Source organism: Tachyglossus aculeatus, chromosome 5 (assembly GCF_015852505.1).
Source record: "Tachyglossus aculeatus isolate mTacAcu1 chromosome 5, mTacAcu1.pri, whole genome shotgun sequence".
In the NCBI taxonomy this organism is placed as follows: Eukaryota; Metazoa; Chordata; class Mammalia; order Monotremata; family Tachyglossidae; genus Tachyglossus; species Tachyglossus aculeatus.
In genome coordinates this window covers 12,390,697-12,403,258 of record NC_052070.1, presented here as the reverse complement: position 1 = coordinate 12,403,258, position 12,562 = coordinate 12,390,697, and the positions used below count along the sequence as shown (strand labels likewise).

The window sequence follows — 12,562 nt, the reverse complement described above, 5'->3', positions numbered from 1 at the left end:
TGGATTGCTTGGCTGGGGTCACCAAACACTGAGGGGAAGCAGTCAACGGGTCCCCGGGGTAGGTTCTGGCCCTTCTCTTCTTCCTCCACCTCTTCCTCCGCTCCTTGACTCTGAGACGGCCGGCAGATCCCAACGGCTCCGGAACCGTCGACGGGATACGTCCTCGGGCTCCAAAAGTCCCCACCGCCGCCACCGTGGCCGTCTTCAGAGCAGAGCTAGACCGGGGGCGGGCGGGTGGGGTAGAGGAAGACGCCGCTGAACGTGGAGAAGATCTCGTCCGCGTCCGTGCGGGCCAGTTTCCCCCCGGTCACGACAACGTTGACCTGGTCGCCCTCTTTCAAGGGGACGACGAGGTGGAAGGTCCCACTGCCCCCACAGGGAACCTCGGCGCCGGGGGGGCCGGTGGTATTCCAGAAGTTCCCGCCGGTAGCCGGCAGTGTGCAGCTGAGCCACGTTGGCGTTGGACACGGACAGGACGGCTTCTACATAGTCGCCCCTTTCCGGGGTCAGGGTGGCGGACAGCAGGTAGCGGCCCGCGTACGGAGCGGTAAAGATCCCTAGAAAGGAGAGAGTGGCAATCAATCAATCAATCAATCGTCTTTATTGAGAACTTACTGTGTGCAGGGCACTGTACTAAGCGCTTGTGGGGAAGCACTTACTCTGTGCCAAGCACTGCGGGAAATACTAGATCTTCGTGGCTGAGTGGAAAGAGCCCGGGCTTTGGAGTCAGAGGTCATCGGTTCAAATCCCGGCTCCGCCACTTGTCAGCTTTGGGCAAGTCACTTCACTTCTCTGGGCCTCAGTTCCCTCATCTGTAGAATGGGGATTAAGACTGTGAGCCCCCCGTGGGACAACCTCATCACCTTGTAAACTCCCCAGCGCTTAGAACAGTGCTTTGCACATAGTAGGCGCTTAATAAATGCCATCATTATTATTATTATTAACTTTTTTCTTCTTAGGGTGTTTGTTAAGTGCTCACTCTGTGCCAGACACTGTTCTAAGCCACTGGGGTAGGTAACAATAACAATTAGTAATAACAATAATTCTGGTATTTTGTTAAGCGCTTACTGTACTAAGCGCTGGGGGGGATGAGAAGCAGCGTGGCTCAGTGGAAAGAGCCCGGGCTTGGGAATCAGAGGTCACGGGTTCTAATCCCGGCTCCACCACTGGTCAGCTGACTTCGGGCGAGTCACTTCATTTCTGTGCCTCAGTTACCTCATCTGTAAACTGGGGGTTAAGAATGTGAGCCCCATGTGGGACAATCTGATCACCTGTATCCTCCCAGTGTTTAGAACAGTGCTTGGCACATAGTAAGCACTTAAAAAACATCATTATTATACAAATTGAGTTGGACACAGTCCCTGTCCCACATGGGGCTCACAGTCTCAATCCCCACTTTACAGATGAGGTAACTGAGGCCCAGAGAAGTGAAGTGATTTGCACAAGGACACACAGCAGACAAGTGGTGGAATCCGGATTAGAACCCATGACACACCGTGGCTTAGTAGAAATAGCACAGGCTTGGGAGTCAGAGGTTGTGGGTTCTAATCCCAGCTCCTCCACTTGTCTGCTGTGTGACCTTGGGCAAGTCACATAACTTCTCTGGGCCTCAGTTACCTCATCTGTAAAATGGAGATTAAGACTGTGAGCCCCATGTGGAACAACCTGTTTACCTTCTATCTATCCCAGTGCTTAGAACAGTGCTTGGCATATAGTAAGCACAAATACTATTATTATTATTATTATTATTATTATTATTATTATTACTACCTGACATCCAGGCCTAGGCTCTATTCACTATGCCACGCTGCTTCCTATTTGTTAAGCACTTACTATGTGCCAGGCGCTGTAGTAAGCGCCGGGGTTGGACACAGACCCCGTCCCACGTGGGGCTCACAGTCTCAATCCCCATTTTGCAGATGAGGGAACTGAGGCACCAAAAAGTTAAGTAATAATAATAATAATGGTATTTGTTAAGCACTTATTACCACCCAGGCACTGTTCTAAGCATTGGGGAAGATATAAGGTAATCCGGTTGGACACAGTCCACGTCCCACATGGGGCTCACAGTCTCAATTCCCATTTTCTAGATGAGGAAACTGAGGCCCAGAGAAGTGAAGTGACTTGCCCTAGGTTACACACAAGATTAGAACCCAGGTCCTCTGGCTCCCAGGCACGTGCTCTTTCCACAAGGCCATGCTGCTTCTCCCCCGCCGCCTGGCATAATAATACAAATAATGATATTTCTTAAGTGCTTACTATGCGTCAGGCACTGTACTAAGTGCTGGGGAAGGTACAAGCTAATCGAGTTGGACACGGTGCCTGTCCCACAGAGGGCTCCCAGTCTCAATCCCCATTTTACAGATGGTGCAACTGAGGCCCAGAGAATAATAATAATAAGGATAATAATAAAGGTATCCGTTAAGTGCTTACTATGTGCCAGGCACTTTTCTAAGCGCTGGGTTAGATACAAGATACTTGGATTGGACACAGTCCCTGTCCCCCATAGGGCTCGCAGACTTAATCCCCATTTTCCAGATGAGGGAACTGAGGCCCAGAGAAGTGAAGTGCCTTGCCCAAGGTCACAGAGCAGACAAGTAGCAGAGTTGGGATTAGAACCCGGATCCTTCTGACTCCCGGGCCCTGGTGCTGTAGCCATTAAACCACGAGGATCAGGATCAGGAGGGAGGCCGGCTTGGGTTCTGGCCCAGATGGAGTCGGGCCGAGCCCGGTGGGATAGCGAGCCCTGCCCACCCCGCTCCTCGCCCCTCCTCTGGCATCTGCCTGATTCCCACGGATGGACGGATGGACAGGCAGAAGGTAGGATAATAATAATAATAATAATAATAATATAATAACAATGGTATTTGTTAAGCGCTTACTATGTGCTGTTCTAAGCGCTGGGGAGGTTACAAGGTGATCAGGTTGTCCCACAGGGGGCTCACACAATTTTAATCCCCATTTTACAGATGAGGTAACTGAGGCACAGAGAAGTTAAGTAACTTGCCCAAAGTCATACAACTGACAATTGGCGGAGCAGGCATTTGAACCCATGACCTCTGACTCCAAAGCCCGGGCTCTTTCCACTGAGCCACGCTGTCCCAGCTCCGGCACTTGTCTGATGTGTGACTTTGGGCAAGTCACTTCTCTGTGCCTCAGTTACCTCATCTGTAAAATGGGGATGAAGACCGTGAGCCCCATGTAGGACAACCTGATTACCTTGTATATCCCCCAGCGCTTAGAACAGTGCTTGTACTTCCCAAGCACTTAGTACAGTGCTCTGCACACAGTAAGCGCTCAATAAATACGACTGAATGAATGAATGAATGCTTGGCACATAGTAAGCTCTTAACAAATACCAAGATTATTATCATTATTATTCCCTGGGCCTCAGTTCCTTCATCTTTAAAATGGAGATGGAGACTGAGAGCCCCACGTGGGACGGGGACTGTGTTCAACTCAAACTGCCTGCATCCACCCCAGCGCTCAATACAGCGCCAACGCTTAACAAATACCACGATTAACGCTCCGGGCCTGTCTGTGGAGAAGCTGGCTCTCTCTGAATTTCTTTCCTTCCCACCCCCCAGGCTCTGTTGAAAAGGAAACGGATCAGGGAGGGTGTCTTTCCCGCATCCCGTTCGGTGTTCGGCCCCCGCTCCCGTGTCTGTTGACTGCGTGTCTGGGAACGAGGGAATTCTCTTGGGAATGTTCCGGGGCGGGGAGGCCAGGGAAGGCCTGGAAACAAACGCATTTGAGCCCCAGTGATGAGACAGCGGGCTCACTCTGCTGCTGATCTCATGAGCAGAAAATGCTCCCACTTCTGGCTTCCCAGACTGGGATCGGGGGCAGGATCGTCGTTTTCCAACGGCAAAGTCACGGCCTGCACGACACTTTCCCCCAAATCCTTCTCCTCCCAGAGGTTCAGCCTCCCACCCTGAACGTGGCTTCAAGCACTCAGTATTACGTGCTGCTGCGTGGTCGGTGCTTAATGATGGTCACGGTTCTAATCCCGGCTCCTCCGCTTTCCTGCTGTGTGACCTCGGGCGAGTCACTTTATTTCTCTGTGCCTCAGTTACCTCAGTTACTTCGAGTTAGTAACTTGCCTCAATTACTTAGAGAAGCAGCGTGGCTCAACGGAAAGAGCCCGGGCTTAGAAGCCAGAGGTCATGGGTTCTAATCCTGGCTCGGCTGCTTGTCGGCTGTGTGACTTTGGGTGAGTCACTTTACTTCTCTGTGCCTCAGTTACCTCAGTTACTTCGAGTTAGTAACTTGCCTCAATTACTTAGAGAAGCAGCGTGGCTCAATGGAAAGAGCCCGGGCTTAGGAGCCAGAGGTCACGGGTTCTAATCCTGGCTCCGCCGCTTGTCGGCTGTGTGACTTTGGGCAAGTCACTTCACTTCTCTGGGCCTCGGTTCCCTCATCTGTAAAACGGGGGTGAAGACTGTGAGCCCCACGTGGGACAATCTGATCACCTTGTATCCTCCCCAGCGCTTAGAACGGGGCTTTGCACATAGTAAGGGCTTAAAACGCCATCATTATTATTATCATCATTATTCTCTGGGCCTCAGTAACCTCATCTGGAAAATGGGGATTCAGACTGTGAGTCCCACGTGGAACAGGGACTGCGTCCAACCGGATTACCTTGTATCTACCCCAGGGTTTAGAACAGTGTCTGAGACGTAGTAAATGCTTAAGAAATACAACTATTATTATTATTACTTCTCCGGGCCTCAGTTCTTTCATCTGTAAAACGGGGATTGAGACCATGAGCCCCATGTGGGACAGGGACTGTGTCCAACCCCAGCGCCTGGTACATAGTAAGCACTTAACGAATACCATAATAATAGTAATAATAACAATCCCAGGGAGGCCCGGGCGGCCAGGGCACTTGGGGATTCGGGAAGGGGGTTGGGAGGGAGTGCGGGGTGCGAGAGTGAGCGCCACTTTGTGAGGGAGGGGGCCTGCAGCCCCCTGGCCCTTTACCTGTTTGGGGGTCGTAGAAATCTCCGTCGTTTACGAGCACTTTGTTGAAGAGGACCACCCCCGCTTCACTGGGGAACGGTTTCTGGGTCAGACCGGCAGAGAAGGACACCAGAGTTGAGGCCAGAGGGTCTGAAACAGAGAATTGGGGCGGGGGGTGGGTGGGGAAGGAGAGTCCGCTGAGGAAGTGAAACCTGTGGGCACTGAGGCCCTGGGTGAGGCCGGAGCTCCTCCCTGCTCCTAAACCGCTGCGATGTGGTCTGGGGGCGGCTGGGGAAGGAAACCGTGGCCGGAAATATTGGGAAATATCGGCCCAGCGGGGAAACGGGGGGAACAGTCTGGAGTCCTGGGCCCAACCCCATTTTGGATATATGTTTGGGTATATATGTTGCCAACTTGTACTTCCCAAGAGCTTAGTACAGTGCTCTGCACACAGTAAGCGCTCAATAAATACGATTGATTGATTGATTTTGGATTTCTGGGGTGCCCAGGCCTGACCCAGATCCCAGCACCCCCAAGCTGGCTTTCTGGCTGCCGAGATGCTGTCATTTTACCTTTGACTAATGGCCAGAGGAAGGATGACAACACACTCTTCTGCTGCTCCCCTCTAGACTGAAGGTATATTGTACTCTCTCATGCGCTTAGTACAGTGCTCTGCACACAGTCAGTACTCAATAAATACCACTGATCATTCATTCATTCATTCAATCGTATTTATCGAGCGCTTACTGTGTGCAGGGCACTGTACTAAGTGCTTGGTTAGTACAAGTTGGCAACACATAGAGACGGTCCCTACCCAACAACGGGCTCCCAGTCTAGAAGGGGGAGACAGGCGACAAAATAAAACATGTGGACAAGTGTCAAGTCGTCAGAACACAAAGAATTAAAGCTAAATGCACATCATTAACAAAATAAATAGAATAGTAATAGAACCGATTAACATCTGTCTTCACCTCCAGACTGGAAGCTCATTTTGGCCAGGGAACATATGGATCTACCAATTCCATCTTATTTTAATCTCCCGTGTGATTAGACAGAGCTCTGCACTCAGTAAGTGTCAGTAAATATCCTTGATTGATTTTATTTATTTACTTATAGAGTGCTGTGTGCAGAGCACTGTATTAAGCGCTTGGGAGAGTACAACACAACAACATAACAGACACATTCCCTGCCCACCACGAGCTTACAGTCTAGACGATGGCAGCCGGGTGGTCTCCGCTTCCAGAATTTTCCCCTATGAGGAAGTCACTGACAAAGGGAAGACGGACCCGAAGTTGGAAAAGAGGATCCCCACACAGTCACGGAACTGTTATAAGGCCGGGGTTTGAAGTCAATCAGTCAGACGTATTTACTAATAATAATCGTGGTATTTGTGAAGCGATTACTATGTGCCAAGCACTGTACTTGACTGCTTACTGTGTGCTGTTGCTGACTGGTACTTCCCAAGCGCTTAATAAAGTGCTCTGCACACAGTAAGCGCTCAATAAATATGATTGAATGAATGAATCTAGCTTTACTTCTATTTATTCTGATGACTTGACACCTGTCCACATGTTTTGTTTCGTTGTCTCTCTCCCCCTTGTAGACTGTGATCCCGTTGTTGGGTAGGGACCGTCTCTAGATGTCGCCGACTTGTACTTCCCAAGCGCTTAGTACAGTGCTCTGCACACAGTATGCGCTCAATAAATACGATTGAGTGAGAGTGAGTGCAGATCACAGCCCTTTATGTCCATATCTCCCATTTATTTATTTCTATCAATGTCTCCCCCTCTAGGCTATAAGTTCATTGTGGGCAGGGAATGGGTCTCCCAAGCGTTTAGTGCACTGCTCTGCTCACAGCAAGCACTCAATAAATATCATCGACTGACTGATACTATGCTCTGCCACTTTTCAGCTGTGTGACTTTGGGCAAGTCACGTCACTTCTCTGGGCCTCTGTTCCCTCACCTGTAATCAATCAATCAATCGTATTTATTGAGCGCTTACTATGTGCACAGCACTGTACTAAGCGCTTGGGAAGTACAAATTGGCAACATATAGAGACAGTCCCTACCCAACAGTGGGCTCACAGTCTAAAAGGGGGAGACAGAGAACAAGACCAAACATACTAACAAAATAAAATAAATAGAATAGATATGTACAAGTAAAATAAATAGAGTAATAAATATGTACAAACATATATACATATATACAGGTGCTGTGGGGAAGGGAAGGAGGTAAGATGGGGGGAATGGAGAGGGGGACGAGGGGGAGAGGAAGGAAGGGGCTCAGTCTGGGAAGGCCTCTTGGAGGAGGTGAGCTCTCAGCAGGGCCTTGAAGGGAGAACTGCTGTAAAAAGATTGCTGTAAAATGGGGATTAAGACTGTGACCCCTACATGGGACAACCTGATTCCCTTGTAGTCTACCCCAGTGCTTAGAACAGTGCTTGACACATAGTAAGCACTTAACAAATACCATTATTATTATTATTATTACTAAGCACTTGGGAGGGTACAACAGAATAATAAGCAGGCATGTTTCTTGCCCTCAATGAGCTTACAGTCTAGAAGGGGAAGCAGACAGTAATAGAAATCAATAAATGACAGATACGGATATATAAGTGCTGTGGGGCTGGAAGGGGAGGATGAATCAAGGGAGCAAGTCAGGACAATGCAGAAGAGAGTGGGGGAAGAGACAGACAGGTCAGAGCTACCACAGGGGAATTCGGCCCAAAATCAGAAATAAGGATCCCCAGAGGAGCACGGAAGCGGCTTATGGCCGGGGACGAAAGTCAGTCAGTCAATCGCATTTATTGAGCGCTGACTGTGTGCAGAGCACTGGGTTACGTGCTTGGGAGAGTCCAATGTAACAACAGCAGCGTGGCTCAGTGGAAAGAGCCCCGGCTTTGGAGTCAGAGGTCATGGGTTCAAATCCCGGCTCCGCCAATTGTCAGCTGTGTGACTTTGAGCAAGTCACTTCACTTCTCTGGGCCTCAGTTCCCTCATCTGGAAAATGGGGATTAAGATTGTGAGCCCCCCGTGGGACAACCTGATCGCCTTGTAACCTCCCCAGCGCTTAGAACAGTGCTGTGCACATAGTAAGCGCTTAATAAATGCCATTAAAAAAAAAAAAACCAGAACAAACACATTCCCTGCCCACAATGAGCTTCCAGTCTAAGGGAGGCGTGGAGGAGAAGGAGGAGGAAGATTGCTGGACCTACCCAAAGACTTTCAAAGTCAGTCAGCCAGTCAGTCAATCGCGTTTATTAAGTGCTTACTGTGCGCGGGGCACTGCACTAAGCGCTTGGGGGAGTACAATAGAACAATAAACAGATGGAAAATTCCCTAGGTCTGGGGACTCCTGGGTCCCTCAGGGTGAGGCAGGAAGCTGGAGGCACCTGACAGGGTCCCGTCCTTAGCTCAGGGCAGGGGCCGGAGAGTCCCCCCCAACCCCCAACCCTTTCCCGTCCTCGGGGATCGAGGTGATTACCTGCTGGATTGGCACGAGCAGATGGTTTGGGGTAGCCTATAGAAGGAAAAAAAAGCATATGTCAAACTCACCTGTCTTTCCCCCACCTAAATTCATTCATTCATTCATTCAATCGTATTTACTGAGCACTTACTGTGTGCAGAGCACTGTACTAAGTGCTTGGGAAGTCCAAGCTGGCAACGTATAGAGACGGTCCCTACCCAACAACGGGCTCGCAGTCTAGAAGGGGGAGACAGACAACAAAACAAAACATGCGGACAGGTGTCAAGTCGTCAGAATAAATAGAAATAAAGCTAGATGCACATCAATAACAAAATAAATAGAATAGTTAATATGTACAAGTAAAATAAATAGAGTAATACATCTGTACAAATCTATTCTATTTATTTATTTATTTTATTTTGTTAGTGTGTTTGGTTTTGTTCTCTGTCTCCCCCTTTTAGACTGGGAGCCCACTGTTGGGTAGGGACTGTCTCTATATGTTGCCAATTTGTACTACCCAAGCGCTTAGTACAGTGCTCTGCACATAGTAAGTGCTCAATAAATATGATTGATGATGATGATGATGATGATATATACAGGTGCTCTGGGGAGGGGAAGGAGGTAGGGTGGGGGGGATGGGGAGGAGGAGAGGAAAAAGGGGGCTCAGTCTGGGAAAAGGGGGCCCCACACCCCCGGGGGGTAACTGCCACCCCGGGAACAGCCAACCTGGTGCCGCCTGCCTGAGCCTGCTGGAGCAGCCAGTGCGAGTCTGGGGACCTGGGTTCTAATCCTGCCTCAGCCACTTGCCTGCTGTGTGACCCTGGACAAGTCACTTAATGTCTCTATGCTTCAGTCTCCTAGCTTGTAAAATGGATATTCAGTAGGAAGGTGCAAATTTATCCCCAAAACAGGCAGCTCTGGGTTCTAGTTCCCACTCTGCCACTTGTCCGCTGCGTGACCTTGGTTAAGTCTTTTAGACTGTGAGCCCACTGTTGGGTAGGGACTGTCTCTATATGTTGCCAACTTGTACTTCCCAAGCGCTTCGTACAGTGCTCTGCACACAGTAAGCACTCAATAAATACGATTGATTAAGTCACTTCACTTCTCTGTGCCTCAGTTACCTCGCCTGTACAATGGGGTTTAAGCCTGTGGGGGTCCAGGAGGGACATGGACTCTGTCCAACCTGATTAGCATGTATCCACCCCAGCACTTAGTACAGTTCCTGGCATAGAGCATGGGCCTAGGCATCAGAAGGATCTGGTTCTAATCCCAGGTCTTCCACTTGTCTGCTGTGTGGCCTTGGGCAAGTCACTTAACTTCCCTGTGCCTCAGTTCCCTCATCTGTAAAATGGGGACTAAGAGAGTTAGCCCTCTGTGGGAGAGGGACTGTGTCCAACCCGATTTCCTCGTATCCACCCCAGTGCTTAGTCCGGTGTCTACCAGAAAGCCCTTCCCGCTTCACTGTATATATGTACCCGTATATATGTATATATGTTTGTACATATTTATTACTCTATTTATTTATTTTACTTGTACATATCTATTCTATTTATTTTATTTTGTTAATATGTTTTGTTCTCTGTCTCCCCCTTCTAGACTGTGAGCCCGCTGTTGGGTAGGGTCCGTCTCTATATGTTGCCAACTTGTACTTCCCAAGCACTTAGTCCAGTGCTCTGCACACAGTAAGCGCTCAATAAATACGATTGATTGATTGATTGATTGATTCACTGAGCTCTCCCAGGCCGGACAAGGGTGATCTTGTTGGCGGTGCCAACTTGTACTTCCCAAGTGCTTAGTACAGTGCTCCCCCTCGTCCCCCTCTCCATCCCCCCATCTTACCTCCTTCCCTTCCCCACAGCACCTGGATATATGTTTGTACATATTTATTACTCTATTTATTGATTTATTTATTTTACTTGTACATATCTATTCTATTTATTTTATTTTGTTAGCATGTTTGGTTTTGTTCTCTGTCTCCCCCTTTTAGACTGTGAGCCCACTGTTGGGTAGGGACTGTCTCTATATGTTGCCAACTTGTACTTCCCAAGGGCTTAGTCCAGTGCTCTGCACACAGTAAGTGCTCAATAAATACGATTGATTGATTGATTGATTGATTGATTGATTCACTGAGCTCTCCCAGGCCGGACAAGGGTGATCTTGTTGGCGGTGCCAACTTGTACTTCCCAAGTGCTTAGTACAGTGCTCCCCCTCGTCCCCCTCTCCATCCCCCCATCTTACCTCCTTCCCTTCCCCACAGCACCTGGATATATGTTTGTACATATTTATTACTCTATTTATTGATTTATTTATTTTACTTGTACATATCTATTCTATTTATTTTATTTTGTTAGCATGTTTGGTTTTGTTCTCTGTCTCCCCCTTTTAGACTGCGAGCCCACTGTTGGGTAGAGACCGTCTCTATATGTTGCCAACTTGTACTTCCCAAGCACTTAGTCCAGTGCTCTGCACACAGTAAGCGCTCAATAAATACAATTGATTGATTGATTCACTGAGCTCTCCCAGGCCAGACAAGGGTGATCTTGTTGGCGGTGCCAAGTTGTACTTCCCAAGCGCTTAGTACAGTGCTCTGCACACAGTAAGCGCTCAATAAGTACGATTGCATGAATGAACGAACGAATCTGGCCGTTGGCCCTGGCTCACCTGGGGGTCCGGCGTAGCCTTCAGAGCTGGGGACGGGCCTCTGGCCGTGCTGGCCGTCCACGCCGTCGGGCAGGCCTCGTCCCCACACGAGCATCCTGCCGGGTGGTCCGGCTTCCCCGGTTTCCAGAATCCAGCCTTCAGAGTCAGGAGGGCCTGGCCGAGCGGGCAGTCCCGGGGAGGCCGGGCGGGTGGGCCGCCTCTCGCCGGGGGTCAGAGGCCGGGCCGGCTTGGCCGGCCGCCCGGCGGGCTCCGGGGCCAGGGGGTCTCCGGGCCAGGGGGACCCACCGACCTGTGCTGGGCGGGCTGGGCGCGGAGGGCTCCCTGGCCGAGGCGGCTGCGGGGTTCCTGGTGGGCTTTCCGCTGGCGTGCCGAGAGGGAAAGAGAGAGAAACAGAGTTAGGACACATGCGGCTGGACCCTGTTTCCCTGGCCCTTCCCATCCCCTAACCCAGCGTGGCCCAGTGGAAACAGCCCAGGAGTCAGAAGGCCCTTTCATTCAATCTTATTCAGTGAGCGCTTACTGTGTGCAGAGCACTGTACTAAGAGCTCGGGAAGTACAAATGGGAAACATAAGCAGGAACTGGGTTCTAATGCCAGCATTGCCACTCGTCTGCTGTGCGATCGTGGGCAGGTCACCTCACTTCTCTGGGCCTCCGTTACCTCGTTTGGAAAACAGGGATGAAGACTGTGAGTCCTATGTGGGACAGGGACTGTATCCAACCCAATTTGCCTGCATCCCCCCCGCCGAGAACTCAGTACAGTGTCTGGCAGGTAGTAAGTGCTCAACAAATACCACAGTTATCATTATCATTATTATCAAGAAATCTATCGATTGGCTTGGAAAGCAGCAGATAAGGTGCATTACAAATCAGCATCATCATCGTCATCAATCGTATTTATTGAGCGCTTACTGTGTGCAGAGCACTGTACTAAGCGCTTGGGAAATACAAGTTGGCAACATATAGAGACAGTCCCTACCCAACAGTGGGCTCACAGTCTAGAAGGGGGAGACAGAGAACAAAACCAAACATATTAACAAGATAAAATAAATAGAATAGATATGTACAGGTAAAATAAATAAATAAATGAGTAATAAATATGTACAAAAACATATATACATATATACAGGTGCTATGGGGAAGGGAAGGAAGCATCCAACTGCTCCGAGGAAACTGACTCCCATGGTGACTGGCTTGGCCCCGGTCCCTTTTCCATCACCTTTTCCTCCCTTCAAGGCCCTGCTGAGAGCTCACCTCCTCCAGGAGGACTTCCCAGACTGAGCCCCTTCCTTCCTCTCCCCCTCGTCCCCCTCTCCATCCCACCATCTTACCTCCTTCCCTTCCCCACAGCACCTGTATATGTGTATATATGGTTGTACATATTTATTACTCTTTATTTATTTATTTATTTATTTTACTTGTAGATTTCTATCCTATTTATTTTGTTGGTATGTTTGGTTCTGTTCTCTGTCTC

At 49.5% G+C, this 12,562-nt stretch overlaps 1 protein-coding gene across 1 annotated transcript in view; it reads right to left on the bottom strand.

Moving 5' to 3' along the window:
* Positions 1–215: 215 nt before the first annotated feature.
* EMILIN2 (elastin microfibril interfacer 2) overlaps positions 216–12,562 on the bottom strand; it is an 85,458-nt gene continuing 73,111 nt past the window's right edge. Inside the window, 5 exon segments of the mRNA XM_038747256.1 lie at positions 216–398; positions 400–557; positions 4,984–5,112; positions 8,448–8,483; positions 11,091–11,450. Of these exon segments, the coding sequence (XP_038603184.1) occupies positions 216–398; positions 400–557; positions 4,984–5,112; positions 8,448–8,483; positions 11,091–11,450 (866 nt within the window).